Source organism: Lingula anatina, unplaced genomic scaffold (genome assembly GCF_051362555.1).
Source record: "Lingula anatina isolate TDL-2025a unplaced genomic scaffold, LinAna3.0 unanchor82, whole genome shotgun sequence".
Lineage (NCBI taxonomy): Eukaryota > Metazoa > Brachiopoda > Lingulata > Lingulida > Lingulidae > Lingula > Lingula anatina.
The window spans coordinates 1,964,024-1,985,362 of record NW_028257603.1 but is presented as its reverse complement, the minus strand read 5'-3'; the positions used below and the strand labels follow the sequence as shown (position 1 = coordinate 1,985,362).

At 38.1% G+C, this 21,339-nt stretch overlaps 1 protein-coding gene across 1 annotated transcript; it reads left to right on the top strand.

Moving 5' to 3' along the window:
- The first annotated feature begins 801 nt into the window (after nt 1–801).
- On the top strand, nt 802–19,425 carry LOC106179619 (uncharacterized). Its single transcript, XM_086998570.1, has 18 exons — nt 802–1,090; nt 5,911–6,104; nt 6,427–6,745; nt 7,241–7,270; nt 7,644–7,759; nt 8,342–8,409; nt 8,988–9,172; nt 9,500–10,045; nt 10,453–10,556; nt 10,967–11,034; nt 11,295–11,442; nt 13,954–14,131; nt 14,521–14,637; nt 15,463–15,654; nt 17,992–18,024; nt 18,359–18,567; nt 18,768–19,035; nt 19,184–19,425. Exons 2-18 carry the CDS (start codon nt 6,057–6,059, stop codon nt 19,423–19,425), a joined length of 2,871 nt encoding a protein of 956 aa, XP_086854696.1. The 5' UTR covers nt 802–1,090; nt 5,911–6,056.
- Nucleotides 19,426–21,339: the final 1,914 nt, after the last annotated feature.

Genomic DNA, 21,339 nt, shown 5'->3' with positions numbered 1-21,339 from the left:
TTGTAAGCGTCGAAAATTTCCTGTTCGTGAAAAGACTAAGTATGCTATATGAGAATGTACTGTTAACTGCAATTTCGCAATCATTTCAATTGAGATTCATTATGAAGCAAGCAATTATTAGAAAAGACTTCATGTATCCCCCCCCCTTCTTATTCGCTGTTTCGCAATAGTTTGAATGGCGTTCCCCTCCCCCTCGTCAACGCTTGTCTTAACTTTCCAGATACCACCATGCATTTATTTATTTATTTCTGTGCTGTGTATATTTCAAAAAATAAAAATTAAGTTAAAAAATAATAACAATCAATGTTTCCCTATTCGAAAATATTTTAATGCTTGTGTCACCTCAGGACAGAATGCTAAAAAAAATATTTGGGGCTGATTTTTTGATAATGATTATATTTCTATCCATTTGGTCTACTTCGTCACATAATGAGTTATGCGAAGTCATAGCCTCTTTTAGAGAGTGTAGGCCTACAAGTTGTGGGTAAACTCCGCCGCTTATATTACCGCCCTTTGTGTTAGCTCCCCGTCCAGCATTCCATTTTATTTAGGTAAGCACCTCGCAAAATATCCCTTTACAATGAATATGCATGTAAATATTTAATAGGAGACTTGAGCCTGATCATTGTCGACGTTCACCCCTTTGAAATGTTAATATTTTTCTTTAAAAATCATGTTTAGGTTGTGAATCATTTAAGTCACGAAACGTAAAGATATTTGCAGAGACAAAAACATAAAAAATTAGGTATAGGGTTATAAAGCAGTCGCTGTCCAAATTTTAAGGTCTGAGACAATATATATATATGTATATAGCACTTATACAGAATCTGATATAATTGGTTTTCTGTTGTATAAAAAAGTTAACGTAGAAGGAGGACACAGGAGAGTGTACACACAGCGAGTAACCTGAACGCCGGGTTTTAAGCACATGTGTAAACTGCAGTCCCTTCATACATGCTTACTTTTCACTGACTCCACCCAAGCGGCATTGTATTGTGTTGTGTGAACGGCGTCAATAACTAGGCCAGTGGTCACCCTGTTTCACTGACTACGACCAGACACCCCGACCCTCTGACTCTCAACTGGACAGGTACGTGTTAAAAACGTGTTAACTTAATTGCTTAATTGGTGTAATTGCTGTATTTAACGCTAACGTTGATTTCGGTGAAGAGACAATACATGTATCAGCGTTGTCTTGACGCAGGTATAACAGAGGAACGCACAGCAGTCACATAGCTACAGAGCCGCTTGAATGCAATCCTCTGCCTTAACGCAATTGCTCGCTGTTTCAAAAAACTGAGCACGATGAATAAGCCATTGCTTAAGTTTTTGTTACCTACTTTAGACTGGACTTGCTAAACATCGTAATGAACCAGCCAAACACAATTGATAGCAGTTTCAGTCAGATAGAAGTGTAAGCGGGGTAGGGGGGATGTGGGTGTTCCGTAGGCTATCATGCATACTCTCCAGTGCATTTTTTATCTTTTTCGTTCTTCATATCCGACACGGAGAGACCATGAACCTTTTTGAGTAGGAGCTATTTTCAGGGAGTTAGCAAGGTGTGCATTAATTACAGACCAGCTCCTCACCTGTATTGTGCTGTCGCTATCATAATACTACAGTAGTATCGACCGATTATTGGCACTTCTCCATTTAACAAGCAATATATTACACGTCTAAAATTAGGGGCGGACAGGACAGGACAAGCTACGGCTGTTAAACACATTAGAGACAGGCAAACAATGTTACCTGGAAATCCCATTAAATTCCAAAATTAAATTAAGTTACGGGTTCTTCGAAGTATCAGGACATGTAGATTTCGCAATCACAATTCAACAATAGTATACCAAGGTACTGAACAATGTACATTCTTTGGGTGTTGTCCTTTCTCCGTATATCGACCTTTTTTATTATTGGGCTCACCAGTGCATTGGTTGCTGCATGCATGATACACGTGTAGTATAGAGCCAGAACTTTTGCTACAAAGATTACGGGATAACTTAATCCGACAGTTTTTGGTTTAATTATACATTAATACATAGTATATTAATTTTATACTGTTATTTGAAGAAAAATAGAATCAATGGTGCATACATGTAAAGTAACTGCATATTAACTTCATATACTGATATGATCACATTGATTAAAATGTGGTGACAAAGTAGTTCTTTTATTATAAATTCGTAAGGTAAAATATTACAGAAGTGCTAGTGCTGTTCAGAATTAAACGACAAAAATAAATAAATAAATAAATAAATAAATAAATAAATAAATAAATAAATAAATAAATAAATAAAAATCATGTGACCAAGTAAGTGATGGTGTAATTGTCTGATCGTTTCCCACCAATATGAAACTTACAATGCACTAATACCTGCAGAAATTAAAGGTGACAGCGTAAGGTGACTATAGATAGATATCTCCAGAAGACGAAGCCATCAAAATTATTAGCTTTTTAAGGCAATGGAAAGCGCCTGTTCATTTTAACCTCGGACACTGCTTTGTGAAAGTGTTTTAATTACAGGTTCAGGTAGAATTTGCAAACAAAGCCAAACTACTGGTATCGTACATGTATTTAGTGGCAGTGGCCTTGTTACCCTTAGTTTATGTAGAATAGCGACATTTGTAATTAGCTGACTAATACATCTGTGCTTCTAGTTTGAAAGTGTAAACAGGCCCAACCTGTATCCAGTAATTCCAAAGGGGGGTGGGGTGAGAGGGATACTTTTTTAATGGACTTTTTTACGACCTCATTTAACCCGAATCGACTAGTCCGACTTCAGCTTTCACACAGAGTCTACCGGTACATCAAGTAGTAATCTAGGGTGCCCTCCCCCACGAACTCCCCTGTATACGGGGCAGCAGCTGATTATTCTCATAAACAAATGAGACAGGTACACTATCTTTTGGGTACATAAATTTTGCATATGTACGTCAGCAGTAATTAAATCATAAAGTACGTGTACCACACGACATTAAAATCTTAAAATAAAAACACTTATAATTCTACAATGTCCCCTAGGAAATGTTCGTATTTAGAGGCACACATACCTGTATATCCACGTACATTGATAACCTTACAGCAGCCAGGTTTAAGGTAAGCCAAGGGTGGTAAGCTGATAATTCTCATAAGCAAAAGAGACAGATGTACTATATATTTTTTTCTTTTGGTATATACTTTTTGCACATGTACGAGAACAGTACTTATATCATAAAGTACGTGTACCACACGGCGTTTCATTAAAAAATCTAAAATGAACTTATAATTATACAAGTGTGCCTAAGGAAATGTCGTATATTTAAAGGCATGCTTGTGGGTCACATATATACATGTACATTTCTAACCTTACAGCAGCCAGGTTTAAGGTAAGCTAAGGGTGGCGTCTGGCCTAAAGGTGTGATCAATAATAGAATCAAGCGTCTATGGGAATTCTGTGGTTGCCTATTGCATAACTTCTCAAAGACGTGGTCATCATCAGATTGTTAAGCGTTCAATGGACGCTGCTACTTGAGTTGTTATACCTGTCCACAAACAATAAGACGGAGAGAATTGGGACGTTATACACTTAACTTGGGAATGTAGACCTCTATTGCGGATGGTCTATTTCTGTAGACTCTCAATCCAGTGTTAGTTCGGCAGGTTTGTGCTGAGGATATCAAATTAACACGAAATATTGCTGTTAATAGGGATTCCAAATCGAAATTAGTTTTTTTTTTAAATATACTGCCAGGTACTTACCAAGCATTGAATCAAATGCATACCTTTGAGCGTCAATTTATGCATTTTATCTATCAAAAGGGTAACATTTATGCTACCTAATTTTTGGTCTATTTGGGCATATTTTTCCCTTCGAGGATTTTTGAGTACTTTAAGGATGTACCCGGCTTAATCCCGCCGGCCTATCCTCTGGTGTTAGTACTTATAATTAGTATATTTGGGCAGTCGTTAACGTGGGTTAAGTGGGCATTTGTTTAATTAGTAGAAGTGCTGTCAAACATATTGTGCAACTGGACGGATAAGAGTTTTAGTTTTAGAAATTACTGGAACCTCATCAAGGCGGATTGCCCCCCCCCCCCCCCCCCCCCCGTACTGCATTTTCAGAAATAAAATGCACACGCTTTTGGAACATCGATCCCCCTACCCTCTACCAAGGCGACAGATTGATTTTTCACAGATATTCACGGATATGTCTCTAGATAAATAGAGAGTCATTTGGCTTTTTCCATTTCTCCCTATATCATCTGCCACCGTGATAGAGAGAGCCCCCCCCCCTCACCACTCGATATAGACAGGTTTGTTTATTTCTCAGTTTCTTCCTAGAAGTTTGTTACTACTGTGTGTGTGATTCATTCTCTGGATCAGGCACTGGTCGTCGGCGTAACACCCGACTGCTATCTTAGGAACGACGGTAACCCATTGTTACCTGCGCCAAGGAGGTTATGTTTTCACCCCTGTTTGTTTGTTTGTTTGTTTGTCTGTCTGTCATCAACATAACTCAGAAAGTTATGGACCGATTTTGATGAAATTTTTTGGTGGTAATCTGGATCAAAAATCAATTAATAATCAATAAAAATAATAAAAAAAAAAATTGGCGGAGGTCTTCACTCTCGGAGTGCTTTTCTAGTTATCTTATTTAGTGTACTTACACCCCATTCCCATACCTAGATCGATCTCCGAAGGGTTTCTCGCTAAATTGCTTTCAGCTTAAGCGGCTTAGATGTCTGACACACCTACTGAAGTTGCTAAGCGATAGTTAATTACCCCCTATCAGCTTTGGTCCGACTATAAATGAAAAAAAAAGAAAAAAAAGAAAGGGGAAAGCTGCTGATCCAGACAGAAAATCTCGCGAACTGTTCCACCCTTTTTCTAGACTGACACAGTGTATCATATTTTTTACCGTCTTACTGGACATATTCTAAAATATGAAAAGACAGGCGGTCAAAAATCCTAATCCTAACCCTTACCCTACATGTTTACTACCGTCTATGTGAAGGTCAGACCAAGAAAACACAGGCTTGGTCAGACGAAGATACGAAGTGGTGTCCACAGCACGCTCAGTAAATAACGCAAAACCATCACGTGCTTTCTCACAATAGCCCCCTATCACTGTAGTGTTGTTTAACAATAGTGCTACCGCTTGTTGTATGGAAGATCTCCAGTTTACCTCGGAGATCAGATATCTCCTTCGGAATGTAGACAGTACGCGAGTTCTAAGCTTACAAATAATCGCCACAATGGGGGACCATATGATATTGGCGCACGGTGTCACCGTGGCATTTGGGTGGAAGTGCACTCTGGTGGTGGTGTAGTTGGTGATGTACCCTCTAATATCAGGACCCCTTAAAATACTATATGAAATCACACTGCTTTTTAACATTTTTGTTATAGGCTACTACTACATATGATTACTCTTGCCAAATATCAATGCTTAGCCTTCCAATAAAAGGGACAGTGCTGCACCCATTACCAACAAGTGTGCAGGCAGTTGAGTAGTTAGAGCCACTTGGGCTCTGCCAAATATGTTTTGCATTTTTTTCTTACAAGTGTGTGTGTGTGTGTGTGTGTGTGTGTGTGTGTGTGTGTGATAAAGTGTCGGGTATTTAATTCACCAATTTGATAAATCTTTCGAGACTCGATCTGCGATATTTATAATGGCCGTACAAAGTGATGCTAAGCCGGCTTAACAAGTTTTTTTTTTACTTATTTATTTTTTCCTTATGTTTTTTTTTTAATTTTGCTACAGAGTACAAAGTATGCACAGGAAATCCAGATGAACAAGGGAAAACTATATTTGATCTTGGTAAAGGTCGTTTTGCAACGAGTCTGGGGAGCGAAGTCAGCTTTATAAAAAAGTCTGTTCGTGGCTTACTTATTGACTTAATGAGCTCACGTTTGTAATTTCTTTTCAGGTAACCCTTTTTAAGACGAGGACACACTAATTCAAAAAGAGGGAAATATACAACATGGCTGTTTTTTGACGTCTAACGGTCGGTCAGGAAAATTCGCAACATTTCACACTTACTGGTAATACTTTCCCAGTTTCCATAGAAACAAAATGCCACGTGATCAGAGATCAAGAAGAGCGCCTTATGAGGTTGACGAGGTAAAGAATGTCATTGGTATATTTGTGTAGCTATTCGTAATCAGAATTTCCTGCTAAAACGAGCTAACTTACTGTTTGTTAATAACGCGAGCTTCCTTATTTACTCTTTTATCAGTCCAGTGGCAGCCGAACAAATATAAATACATAAATAGATAAATAACCATAAAATAAATAAATAAATAAATAAATAAATAAATGCGCATTTGAGAGGGTGAATTGATGGGGGAAGATGCTAATTAATACCGGATTCACAGTTAACGAACAAAAAATCAACAGTATTTATTTATTTGTTTTATTTATTTTTATTTTTGGTGAATATCAGGGCAGCTCGACAGACAACACCGCCTTTACAGGCCCGCGGTACGACGAATGGGGGTACACGGTGCCCACAGCAAGGGGGCCACAGGGAGAATACCGTCATCAGCCGGTCCTCGCATACTATGCCGTGAAAGATGGGTACTTCGCGGAACAAGGCAAGAGCTCCCCTCTCTCCACATCCTCCGGCTCTGACAGCTACCAGGAGGTGTTCGGACAGAAGAAAAAGAAAGACAAGAGGAGCTGTTCACCCTCTGCCGTTATACCCATATTGATAGCTCTGCTTGTTATAGGCGGTATCGTGGCCGCCGCTGTCTATTTCGCAAGTAAGGGCTGTTATTTGGTTGCGGTGGTTTTTAGTGTTTCACATGGAAACGTAATCGTGTCATTATGACATGATCATAGTAGCTTGATCCATAGTAGCTTATATACGGACACTTGGCATGAAGAGTAGGATTTCGGGACGCGTCTGCAAATGTTAGCCTTATTTTTTCGGGGGGGGGGGGGGGGGGGGTTAACTCCGACCCCACACACACGTTTCTTATCATAGATCTACTGGTGTATATTAATTTGTCTTCTTCTTTAGCGGGTTCCACGCTGATATTGTAATGTTTTATGCAACTTATGTATTCTAATCTAAATTAACTAGTATGATCATTTCCCTTAAGGATCATCCCTTAGGGACCTCTGCCGGATAACATAATTTCAAATTAATACAACACAAAAAGGATGATAACGATGCACACACTGAAGTACCATTACTGTTCATGTTTTTAATTTTTCACGAATTATGGAATTTTTATCTTAAATTCTATTTTCAGCGCGAAGTGAAATGCCATACACAGGGTCAGGTAAGTGGCTTTAGTGGTTCCTAGTGACTTCACATGTGCTCTCACACTAAATTGAACAATTAATGCTGACAACTTGCCATAACGACAAATGATGAGCATACATTGCTGCCTTCAATGTGAAATCTGATTTTGGCTAATACTTGGTTAACGTTTAATGAGAAAAATAGACTGGATAATTGCCCAAAAGTAGTCATATAGACCAGTTAGATAAAGTCATCTGACAACCCACAATGTTTTAAATAAATTACGTAAGTACAGATTTGTTTCTCTCAGGTTAAGTGTGCTCAAGAAAGTATTTAACCTGATTATGTTCTAGTTTTGACGTCAAGGGTACTATTTTAATGCATTTTATATATTAAAATTATACTTTCAGTTCAACCAATATCTCTTACCGGTCAGATGACCATATCAAATCAAAATTATTCCACTGCACTGGCAGATAGGACATCCGCACGATTTATAGCACTTGAGACGGAGTTTTGTAAAGGGGTAAGTAGGTTAAGCCCCCTTTACACTAAACGGCGTCCTCTCTGCGTCCCGTAGCACGGCCCCGTTTGAGATTAAAAAATAATAATTCTTTACTTGCCGACAACTGGCCTGTCATTGAGCATTCATTCTGAAACCAAACCAATGCTTGTGCCTCTTTTCTACGACCACGACGATGCCAGTTTCATGGCCGCACAAAGGACGCAGAAAGGACGCCTTCCAATGTAAAGGGGGCTTTACCAACAACATTTTTGGAAATTATTCGAAAATGGTTGATTGTCTGAGATTTCATCTAGTTTCGTCCCAGTCAATTCTCTACTTATTATTAACTAGATTGCATTGGAAGTCTGCATTGTCTGAGTTATAAAATTGTGCCTAGTTAAGTACCAAATTAAGTAAAAATTTAACAATAAATGGTAAATGGACAGAAACAGTTAATCATTAGTTTACTTTTACAGTATAAGTTACATCTGACCCCACCCTCCAAAATAGCGATGAAAACAACGTTTGCAATCACCATATGTCTTTTAATTGAACGAAAACACACTTGATCAGACTAAGTCCAGGCTTTTGTTGCTTTTGTAGGTGGAGTCATCCGTCCAAGCTAGTCAGCTTAGCGGGTCCTATAGCAGCTGCAGAGTTGACAGATTCAGGTACAACCAGAAAAGCTCCATGAGAGCGCAGACCTCCACAAAAGAATACGATTAACTGATAATTAACTTTTAATTAATAAATTAAAAGATCACTTAGAAGTTAACCCATTTCTGACATTTTATGAAATTTTCATCAAATGCCATCTATAACGTTTTGAGTTAGGTTGTTGACGTAACACACATTACGGGTACAACCGGAGGTATAAACGTAACCTACTTTGTGGAGCCTGGTAATTAAACACATACATAGATCGTACTTTTTTATTTATTGATTCATTTTTTTACATTTTGAATGGGAAATACCATGGTGCATAATGGGAAGTTAAGTTTCTTTAATATGTTACGTGTATTGCATAACTTTTTGAATTGAAACATTAGACTTATACACTAACAGTTTAATAAATAGCAGTATGGCTCTTCGACGAAAGTTATAATGCGCTTTTAGGGTTTATCAAAATTTCACTTTACATTTTATGATGTGAGTTTTTTTCATGCCAATTTTAATGTTAATTCTAAGCAATAGTTATATCATACACACGACGTTTTTTATATCTTAACCAATCTGTCACAATTCACAGGGCTGGAAGCGTCATTGTAGATTACACAGTGCTGTTTTCGTCTGGTTCGGGGACTGTAGATGTCGCTACCTTAAAGGCCCAAGGTGCAGCGATCATAAAAGAGGCTGCGACCTCGAGGACCAATGCGGCAGGAGCGGCTGTGTTTGGAGGAATAGTTATACTGCCGGCCAGTATACAGTTCGAAGGCGAGTATCCGATCTTTTTATATTATATTTTACTTTTTAAATTTCAGCCCAATCCAGTTGAGGTTACTATTATAATAGTCATTCGATCAAAAAAAAAAAAAAAAAAAAAAAAAAAAAAAAAAAAAAAAAAAGGAAATCTTAATTCTCAGCCACGTCCAGCTGTAGAAACTTCTGAAAATAACCAGATGTTCAATTATTTTACATTTCAAAACGAAATGGATCAAACCTATGAATAATGAAATGAATAAAACGAAATGAACCAAACCCACAAATAATTCAATTTGGGGAAATGACTGTACATTTATGGCGTATTATTTGATTATTTAGTGGCCCCAGCTACGACAACGACAACGACGACTACTACTACTACTACAACACCCACTACCACTACACCCACTACTACGCCCACTACAACACCCACGACCACCACTACAACCACGACTACTACACCCACGACTACTACTACACCCACGACTACTACAACACCAACGACTACTACAACACCAACGACTACTACTGCGCCTACCGCCGCTCCTTCAGCCCCGGAATCAACCACTTCTCAAGCTCCTACAACACAAAGTACGACCACCGAGTCCGCGCCTGCGCAAACTACGACGAACGCAGCACCAGAGCAGACGACAATGACCCAGGCAGCAACTCCTGGCGTCACGACTGCTGGCCCCGTGGCCCAGACAACGGCACAGGCAGGCGATGAAACGACCGCAGGAGTGTCGACCACAATCGCCATCGAGCCGCAGACTTCTGCTGAGCTGACAACTTCTCAAGGGACAAGCACGGAAGCTTCGACAACGATGGAGGCCCCTACGACAACTGAAGTTCCCACAACGACTGTAGCGCCCGAACCAGAACAAGGTCATTTTTTTATATAATTTGATTACATTGATATCATTAGCATGTCAGTGAACAATATTATGACAGTATGTACTGTGGGTAATATGATGAAACTATAAAATATAAAAATATATAGAAATAAAAATGTGTTATAAGATTAAAAGTTTCACTTTTCACACCGAATTGAAGCTATGCCTTACATAGCTTTATTTATTTATTTATTTATTTATTTATTTAAGATTTTAAATAAACTTCTCCTAATGATCGGACTTACCCTATTGGTCTGTCCGTGAAACTCATAGATGGGGTTCACACATGTCTCGTTTTTTTTTATTTATTTATTTTAATTATATATATATATATATATATATATATATATATATATATATATATATATATATATATATATATATACTCCTTTTTTTCAGCCGTCTTTAACAACAGTCTCACTGTGAATTCTGATTACACTCCCGAGTTGGCCAACACCTCTTCTCCCGAGTATATCAATCTCACTGTGTCTTTCTGTAATGGGGTGAGTCCATGGCTTGGTCGTATGCCTCATGTGTTTCCGTCATGGTGCATCGCTGTACACGTGCTAGTTCTTTGCTTGTTTTAGTGGTTACTATAATGTAAAACTGTGCATGTGAGGGTAAATACAGAGGGCCAAACATCCTCTGTGCATTCGCGCGTTCCTTTTTTTTCTGTAAAGAGTTCTTTCTATATCGTTATTTGTAGATTTGATTAATCCATCTCTCTCTCTCTCTCTCTCTCTCTCTCTCTCTCTCTCTCTCTCTCTCTGTGTGTGTGTGTGTGTGTGTGTGTATTCTTCCCACATATCTGTTCCAAGTATTATAACGCTGTGTCATTTACGAAGGTGAACTTCGCATATACCAATAACAAATTAATTTAATGTAGCAATGATTATATGGCATCTAATTTCAGATTCAATCTATCTATCAAAGCAGTTCGTTAAATGGATCTTTCCAATCATGTGAAGTCACGGCAGTTAGGTCAGTCTTTTTGATATGTGTGGGACATATATTAAAGTATATATCAAGAAAAGTATGAGCTAACTTATGTACTTTTTATGACCAACAATGCAAGCATGTGTGGGGTGATTGATCTGTTAATCTTGGAGACATATTAAAAAAAAAAAAAAAAATTGAAGCCCTACAGATATCGTTGGCTGATCTTGCCATTCCCCGAGAGTACTAAGCATTTTTATAGAAAATGTTTTTTTTTAAGTATCAGTCTTTTTTCAATATTTCAGAAATGGGAGTCTGATATTGGAGTATTTACTGGCATTTGCAAAGGCAGCATTTATGGAGGTAGCTAAAGCCACGGCACCTGTTAGCAACGCTACTGTGGCACCACCTAGTAATGATACAAATGCCACGGCAGCGCCACCGCAGACAGAAGTGAGTGTAAAAAGTAATGCCGTGTCATGAACAGATTACTTTCCGAGTGATCATAAGTGGATATGTTTTAGAGCTGAATAAGAACGCTTTTTCCCTCATGTTTGAAAGATTTTTTTTGCACATGTATATAGAAAACGTTATCTACAGACTTGACATTTAATATGGAATATTTCAGTTTCGAAGGTATGCCTAGGTAAAAATGCATTCTTTTTAAAAAAAACTCCGATCTCATATAAGATATGTGAATGGAGAAGTGTGTAGTCAGGTGTGTCGCTTCCAATTAACTGAATACCAGGTTAGTTGCGCTGCTGCATTATGTAATATGCAATGATTTAATTGGGTAGTGCTCCTTTGGGCAGGTCAAAGCTTGGCTTTGGCAAAGCATGGTTCTGTCAAAAAAGTATCCCTATGTCGGCAACTACTGCATAGAAGAATTTGAAATTTTGCATGCAGGTGGTCGGTTTTGCATGGTGTAAAATGAGCTATGCAGTGCTCTGCATATTTGTTTATCTGTGGCAGAATGGCGCGAAAAAGACAGACATTGCCAGACAGAAAATTGCGCCAAACGAAACGGTCCGCACAGTTTTATAGAGTAATGCCCAGACTGATGTACCTACACAGAGGCCACAACTAACGTATTGAAATCTTACCACCAGGGTACAGGACCCGGGATATGCTATTGCAACTAAACAAAAACCACCCAGTCCGTTCAGAATGAGGGGTAAATTGCCACCAAAACGCATTTTTCAAGGCTCTTAGCGAACACCAAACTGGTTTTAGCTGGTTAGAATACCAGACGACCTCAGGGGAACCCACTGTAAACAGCAAAACATCGTTGTATGTTTCTCTAATGTATTGGGGACCCTGATCGTTTCTGAGTTGAACACTGAAACCTCGTGACTTTCTTTATTGAGGTCGGCTTTCACCTGTACCGCTCAACCAGTCAAAACAGAGTTTACAGACATCCAGAAGAGGCCAACGACTAAGCGTGTGCCGCGTCTAAAGTGACTAAGGTCATTAACAGCGTCAGTATTTGGAGTGGATACCACATTGGTGCCAAAACACCAATGATGGTCATCCACGAAAACCTGAACCAGATCAAATAAAGGAATAATCTGAGAACCACTTGACTATCATTTGATAGGTGGCACCTTAGGAACAATTTTAGGTTGCACGGTGGAATTCCCGGTACACACATAGCACTTTTAATAGCAGATTACTTACAAAACCAAGGGAATGAGCAGCTACCTTGGTAATCAAAATCGCCATATTTGAACCACATAGACAATATGTGGGTAGGCCATTACTCGCCGAATCAATGGCCTACATGTCCTACAACAAAACTGGACCAAATTGGACAGATTTTGACCGATGCCTGGAATGTTATTCCAGATTGAACTCTAAAAACCTAACCCAAGGAATGCCTTGCCACTTGAGAGCGCTGGTAGCAAACAGAAGAGATCAAGCGTAACAGCGACCGTTACTGTGCCTAGACACTGACATGGGGGTTCTTTGTGAGGCGTGTATCTCTTTTACAGAAAATAATTTGGAAAATATGGAGATCCAAAATATCTCTTTTAATTGTTGTCGTATGACATAGAATAGGCAATGTGTTTTTGTTTGCTTCTATGGCGAATTCCATTAATGAACTGATGTCACAATGATATCAAAGAGATAATTAAAAGTTATTAAAACACGATTTTAATCTTTATTTTCATTTATCAGTCAGCAAAGTAGAAAAAAAATTGATGAAAAATGATTTGGAAAAAAATATTCCATATTAAATGTCAAGTCTGTAATATTATTCTAAATTTCAGTGTAAATCAAGAAAAACATAACTTGATCCGTTTATTTTAAAGTAAGATGACACGTAAAATGGCCATAATTTGCAATGTGGGGCACATTCAAAAGAAAAGAACACGGTAGGGAATGTCCGCTCGGGGTGGGGTGGGGGTGAGAATGAGGTTGAAGTTTATTCTCACAGCTGTGAAATCAGCCACCGGCAGGTGGTGCAATGTTTCGCTCTGTACGGCATGATATCGTTGATAACGCTGATGGCCAATGCACCGGTGTAACGTGACAGAGTGTCCCCATGATGGAGAGTCCCTTCCCCATGCATTTGTACAGATAGGCCTCGCCCTAGATTTTGTCCCTCTTATATCAGGCTAACCCTAACCATTATAACGAAATGGAGGGCGGGCCTTCTGTTACACAGACCTTCAGTTTCGTTACACCTGCACCATCCCCGCGACATTGCATGGTTGATTACGTATCATGCACGTGAAAATTGTACACCTAAGCTATTCCTATCACCAAAAGTTAACAGGGTTTTATTTCAGGTAACCTCGTCCACTTAGCAGCCAACGGCTTTATTGATTAACTTGCATTAATAACGGTGACAGTTTATTATTAATTTTTTTTTTTATTTTGGGTTAACCTCGTCTTCTAAGTGGTCAACGTCTTTTTTGATTAACTTGTATTATTAACAATGACGGTTTTTATTCATTTTAGGTTAACTTCGTCAACTTAGTTGCCAATGTTATCATTGAGGCTATTATAAAAATAGAGCAAGACATGAAGGCCGCCGAGAATGCCTCCACCAATGCTACCTCCACTGAACAGCCGTCGCTGATAGGAACGCTAGCTAACATATTCACGAAAGTCATCAAAGAGTCTGTGAAAGTGGAAGGCAAGTTATACATTAGACAAAAACGCAATCTACTATAGAATTAACCAAGTTTGCTTAAAAATTCCGAAGACCATTGATGATATATTGCATATTTTGTTTGTAGAATTTTACATTAAACATATTACAGTGTGTTTTTTCAGCCTTTTCCAAATTTATTATTTTTTTTATTTATTTATTTTTTTTTTGCGTGTTTTAAAGAGGGCATTAGTAGTAGCTATAGATGCGTTGGGAAAGCATGTATTGTACATCATTGTTGTGTTAGCACTGCTTTTGTTACAGACTGTTAAAGTTACATAGGGCTATATTTCATGTGTGAAGCAACTTTGTATTAAAAACGGATTTTTTTGGTTAAAGAGATCGGTGATGAGTGGATCAATCTATTTTTGTAGAGGTGAACTACTGCGAGGGAGTGACATGCCATAACGGTGGGACGTGTAAAAATCTGGCTAAACAATACCGCTGTGATTGTGTCCCTGGGTATGATCCTGACGACGGCTGCCTATCAGGTATTATTAAAGATGCATATGAAGCTAATTTTGTTGCCACAAAAGTCGACCGAATGCCAGCATATAGTTTCCAATAGTATAACTAAGAGAATTACCAAAGTACATTTAAAATACGTTTAATATATTACCTCAAAAATTATGTTTTTGTACAGATTATCTGCTGGCTTCCTCTTATATATATATATATATATATATATATATATATATATATATATATATATATATAAGCAAAAAAGTAGGTCAGGTGAGTAGGTTAAACTAACGACCAAAATTCTGAAGAAAGGAGCAGTTTAAAGCTCCTTTGTGGTAGATCGCTTGATTTATTTAGTTTATCCCTTGGTATGTCGAATTTATTGAAGTCGTATAAGAAACTAATAGTAGTGGTTTACATGCGTTTCTGGGAACTCACGCTCCACCGACTCTCGGTTCATGTGTACATTATCAAATTATTAAATATATAAATATCAAATACCTAAATATCACCATAACATTAAATATATAAATATCACCGTCATTATATTAACTAAAGCAGTGCATGCTGACCATTCATAGCTTATTGGCTTGATTTGTTTCATATTATTTCTATTCTATTATGTGTATGAAATACCTCCTTGCGTTTATATGCATGATAATATTAAGACACAGGAGCAAGGAGGGGAGGGGGTGAGCGGGGGAAGGGCAGGGATGTTTTTAAAGAACATCAGTCACAAGAGCAGGAAGCCATAAGAAGGGGGGGGGGTACAGAATCGATACCTCCATTCCTGGTGCGCTCAGATATATATTCCTTCACACCTGATTTATAAGTTTTCAACTCTTTCCTTTCAGATATCGATGACTGTGCACGTCTGAAACCATGCAAAAATGGCGGGGCATGTGAAGACCTGCTTAATAGCTACCGCTGTGACTGTAAGAGTGGTTACAGTGGGAAAACGTGTGAAGTGGAACCTACCCCAAAACCCACTCAGGCAACAACGACAACAACAACATCAATGCCCATAAATGGAACTGACGGCCCAGGTATACTACACCAGGATTGGTTAAAACTATTAATAATAATGAGCAAAATTGTTCATTTGCTTGGTATTTGGATCATAGATGTTACTTATTGAGCACAAGTTGAAAATGTTTTCATACCATTAGCTTGCAGCGTAGCTAATCGTTACCTCTCAGCTTTCTAACGTCAGTTGTTACCCACTGCCTGACAGATGATTTAGCAAACAGCATAACATTTGTTTTATCTTGTGTTAAATAATGATCATATAGACTTGACATTTAATATGGAATATTTTTTTTTCCAAATCATTTTTCATCATTTTTTTCCTATTTTGCTGACTGATAAATGAAAATAAGGATTAAAATCGTGTTTTAATAACTTTTAATTATCTCTTTGATGTCATTGTGACATCAGTTCATTAATGGAATTTGCCAGAGAAGCAAACAAAAACACATTGCCTATTCTATGTCATACGACAACAATTAAAAGAGATATTTTGGATCTCCATATTTTTCAAATTATTTTTTATGTAAAAGAGATACACGCCTCACAAAGAACCCCCATGTCAGTGTCTAGGCACAGTAACGGTTGCTGTTACGCTTGACCTCTTCTGTCTGCTACCAGCACTCTCAAGTGGTAAGGCATTCCTTGGGTTAAGTTTTTAGAGTTCAATCTGGAATAACATTTCAGGCATCGGTCAAACTCTGTCCAATTTGGTCCAGTTTTGTTGTAGGACATGTAGGCCATTGATTCGGCGAGTAATGGCCTATCCACATATTGTCTGTGTGGTTCTAATATGGCGATTTTGATTACCAAGTTAGCTGCTCATTCCCTTGGTTCTGTAAGTAATCTGCTATTAAAAGTGCTATGTTTGTACCGGCAATTTCACCGTGCAACCTAAAATTGTTCCTAAGGTGCCCCCTATCAAATGATAGTCAAGTGGTTCCCAGATTATTCCTTTATTTGATCTGGTTCAGGTTTTCGTGGATGACCATCATTGGTGTTTTGGCACCAATGTGGTATCTACTCCAATTACTGACGCTGTTAATGACCTTAGTCACTTTAGACGCGGCACACGCTTAGTCGTTGGCCTCTTCTGGATGTCTGTAAACTCTGTTTTGACTGGTTGAGCGGTACAGCTGAAATCTGACCTCAATAAAGAAAGCCACGAGGTTTCAGTGTTCAACTCGGAAACGATCAGGGTCCCCAATTCATTAGAGAAACATATAACGATATTTTGTTGTTTACAGTGGGTTCCCCTGAGGTCGTCTGGTATTCTAACCAGGTAAAACCAGTTTGGTGTTCGCTAAGGGCCTTGAAAAATGCGTTTTAGTGGCAATTTACCCCTAATTCTGAACGGACTGGGTGGTTTTTGTTTAGTTGCAACAGCATATCCCGACAGACAGTGGGTCCTGAACTCTGGTGGTAAGATTTCAATACATTGGTGGTGGCCTCTGTGTAGGTACATCAGTCTGGGCATTACTCTTTAAAACTGTGCGGACCGTATCGTTTGGCGCAATTATCTGTCTTGCAATGTCTGACTTTTTCGCGTCATTCTGCCACAGATTAATAAATTTGCAGAGCACCTCTAGTTCATTTTACACCTTGCAAAACCGACCACTTGCATGCAAAATTTCAAATTCTTCTATGCAGTAGTTCCCGACGTATGGATACTTTTTTGACAGAACCATGCTTTGCCAAAGCCAAGCTTTGACCTGCCCAAAGGAGCACTACCCAATTAAATCACTGCATATTACATAATGCAGCAGCGCAACAAACCTGGTATTCAGTTAATTGGAAGCGACAAACCTGACTACACACCTCTCCATTCAATATCTTATATGAGATCGGAGTTTTTTTGAAAAAAGAATGCATTTTTACCTAGGCATACCTTCGAAACTGAAATATTCCATATTAAATGTCAAGTCTGTATATGACATAAAGACTGATGTTAAATATTAGGAATGAAGTAGAAATATGAATCAGTTCAAAAATGTACATAATCCAGCACCAAGTCATCATCATGGGAAGTTAATATGTGCATTTCAATTCCGTTTGTTACAAAAGATAGCTCTTTGATTTTGGTTCAGTAACGTTCAGATGGATTTTTAATGATGAATTACTACCCTAAGTACGCAAGTATGCTGTAATCAAATAGCAAATTTCAAGCATGGTGTATTCTGTATTGTTGATGGTACTTAATGTATTTTGAGAAGCCCAACCGTTGTTGCAGAAATTCACAGCCTTCTTACAACTTCCTTAAGGCCATATTGGTGACATGGACCTATGCGAAAATGAGGTTATATGTTTTTGTTCATTTGATAATTCTATTTTTCACTTTTTTTCATCAATTAATATAGGTCAAATAGATGGACAAGACAAAAAAACGCCAGGTATGCATACAGCTCAAAAACCATATGCTAATAGGAACAAAGAGCTATTAAAACAGTTCTATAATACAGACAAAAGTTCATTATTATTATTATTATTATTATTATTATTATTATTATTATTATAATGATGATGATGATGATGAAATCAACAACCAATATCATGAAAGTGAAACAGTGTTGTTTATCAGTATCTCAACAAGCAGATAAATCAGTTTCTTTCAACATTCTAAATGTCGTCTATACATTTGAACAATTTGTAACAAAAGCATTACCTTTGACAATGGTCAAATATGGAAAAGTTGGCAATTTTCCTGATCATCAAATTATATTTCAGGCATTTTGGTAACCCAGCACATCAAGCTTGATGCTGGAACAAATGTATCTCAAAGCTGCCTTGGATCATTGGAGGAAGGTGTAAAAATGTGGTTTGCCGCCAATGACATGAGCCAAAACCTGACACAGTTGTCACAGTACGTGTGTGAGGGAGAACTGTCTACTCACAGCATGGTCACTGGAGTGTATGCAATGGCTGAAGGCAATTACGTAAGTTATTGACATTATGTGTAAGGCGAGTGCTGAAATTAAATAAACCCACTGTCAAGCATTTTAATGTCAAGGGCTCAAACTATTTCCGATCTCTGTGTTCAGAAAAAAAAGATATATTACCAACGCTGACTTTAGTTTGTTAATTTTGAAGGTCTTACCTATGGACTGTTTTAAACATAATGTCCTAACCTTTTTAGGTCAACTTGGTATTGAAGATGAAAATGAAGTTGTATGCCGAGGATGATAACACGACACTTCTGGCACACCATGTTGAACGCTGTGGCCAAAACATGTTAGAGTATTTTAGAAGGGAAGCAATGTCCAATATGTCTATAGCTGCGTGGGAGCTGGAGGCAACCAAAGATTGCCCTGCAATGGACTTAGTAAATGCAACATATGAATCTGGCAAGTTGGCTTGTGGTTATGGGGAAGCTGTATCCGAAATGACAGGCTTATGTATGCCCGGTGAGTGTTATTTTCCTGGATTGTTCAATACGAACTTGATTAAAAACCAAGGACACATATTAAATTAATCGAATGGTTTGTCATGCAAAGACATTGGTCATCTCCTGCTACTAAAGAGGATAACTCACTGGTATCAATTCTATTTTAGCGCCCTCCAATATAGTGGTGCTGTGGTTTAATGCGAGCAGTGCCAGGAACACTTCTATATCTGACGAGTGCAGCATGTCGTATGGTTCAATTATGAGCATGCGCATTGAAGAGCATGCCAAGGCTATCAATCACTTGCTGATGGTGACCTGCTACTCTGATGAAATGGTAATTACGGGGGTACCAGGATGGCCGCTTGTTCACCTCGAGACCTCTGGGCACATGGTAAGCAATTTATTTTGAGCTATATCTTTTTGTCATATCCTTCTGTGCTTAAGCAAAAAAGAACATTGATATCAAATTAAAATGGCTTACTTGATTGCACGTAGATGCTGTTATTTCTTTGTAACCGACTTTTGAACTTTTTCAGTCAAAGGTGATTATATCTGGAATTGTGCTTCAAAATGGAACCGTTTCTGAGGATGACTACAATGATTGCCTGAATAAATTTGCAAAGGCCTTCCAGGTGAACCTGCCAAAAGAAGACCTCATTGGAGGTAATAAAGATCGTTTTGAGTCTCAACTCAAAATGTAAAATTATAGTGATGGGTCCTTTAAGGACACCACTAAGTTTATAATTTTAAAATAGTATAGGACAAGTGCAACTGCAAATAGCAGGTGAAGATGAAACATTAGATAATGACATATAAATAGAACATTTCATTTTATCGAGTGTAGACGAGTCATTGAAAGGCCGTTAGCACATGTCTGTCATGTATAGATGACAGCAAGTCATATTAAAGGGACACAAATGATACACTTCGAAACTTTTTTAATTGAGTTTAATGAATGTTTCAGGAATGCGCAATGCAACTTCTGGTAAATGCCCAGATCTACGTAGTTCTGGCCCATCGCAATACTACACTGGTTTAAAGAACTGCACTGCCAGAGGATACATTTATGAGGAAAAGACTGACAAATGTCATTTTAGTAAGTTCGAATCCGTTTGTTATCTACATTTAAAATTGATCTCTGCACTCTTGTCAATGCAAAAAGCCATGAAAGAAGTAACGAGTCAGTGAATAAACTTTTGATCTATAGTTACTGTAAACATTCAAAATGGATGTTTTAGGGCCAAGAGCTTGTCATGCCAACCGATGTGTCATGGGTGAATGTATGCCAAGGGGTGAAGTTGATTATTCCTGTAAATGCTATGATGGCTACTTTGGCCGATTCTGCAATGAAAGCCGTAAGTATTTTTTTGACAAACATAACACCATTCAGATATAGGTTTAAGTCGATGTTTGCCAAGAGTAAAGAGTATTGTGATAGTATCCACACTTTGACTTATTGACAAAATACACGCAGTCTTTGAGATGAGGCTTAATTGAAGTAAATTGTAGTGAGCGCTCCATTGGTACCCACGTAAACATTTGAACATGTTGGTGCATTTTATTGACCTTGAATCGGCAATGGTATTGAAATGATCTTTGTATTTCCAGGGTCAAATGTTGAACCAAAGGGAGAAACACCAGGTATGCATTTAAGAAAACGGCAGTTTAATCAGTTCCTTTCAACATTTTAAATGCTTTCTGTACATTTGAACAATTTGTAACAAAAGCATTACCTTTGACATGTAAAATATGGAAAAGTGGGCAATTTTCCTGATCATCAAATTATGTTTCAGGCATTTTGGTAACCCAGCACATCAAGCTTGATGCTGGAACAAATGTATCTCAAAGCTGCCTTGGATCATTGGAGGAAGGTGTAAAAATGTGGTTTGCCACCAATGACATGAGCCAAAACATGACACAGTTGTCACAGTACGTGTGTGAGGGAGAACTGTCTACTCACAGCATGGTCACTGGAGTGTATGCAATGGCAGAAGGCAATTATGTAAGTTATTGGCATTATGTGTAAGGCGAGTGCTAAAAAGAAATACACCCACTGTCAAGCAATTTAATGTCAAGGGCTCAAACTACTTCCGATCTCCGTGTTCAGAAAAAAAAAAAAAAAAATATATATATATATATATATATATATATATATATATTACCAACGCTGACTTAAGTTGGTTAATTTTGAAGGTCTTACCTATGGAAAGCAGTGTTTTAAGCATAATGTCCTAACCTTTTTAGGTCAACTTGGTATTGAAGATGAAAATGAAGTTGTATGCCGAGGATGATGACACGACACTTCTGGCTCACCATGTTGAAC

Excerpts from the sequence above, each read along its gene's own strand:
- LOC106179619 (XM_086998570.1), top strand. The coding sequence starts at position 6,057 with ATGCCACGTGATCAGAGATCAAGAAGAGCGCCTTATGAGGTTGACGAG. Across the intron at positions 9,173-9,499 it reads GGCCAGTATACAGTTCGAAG|TGGCCCCAGCTACGACAACG; the intron begins GCGAGTATCCGA and ends TTGATTATTTAG. Across the intron at positions 18,568-18,767 it reads CAATGGCTGAAGGCAATTAC|GTCAACTTGGTATTGAAGAT; the intron begins GTAAGTTATTGA and ends TAACCTTTTTAG.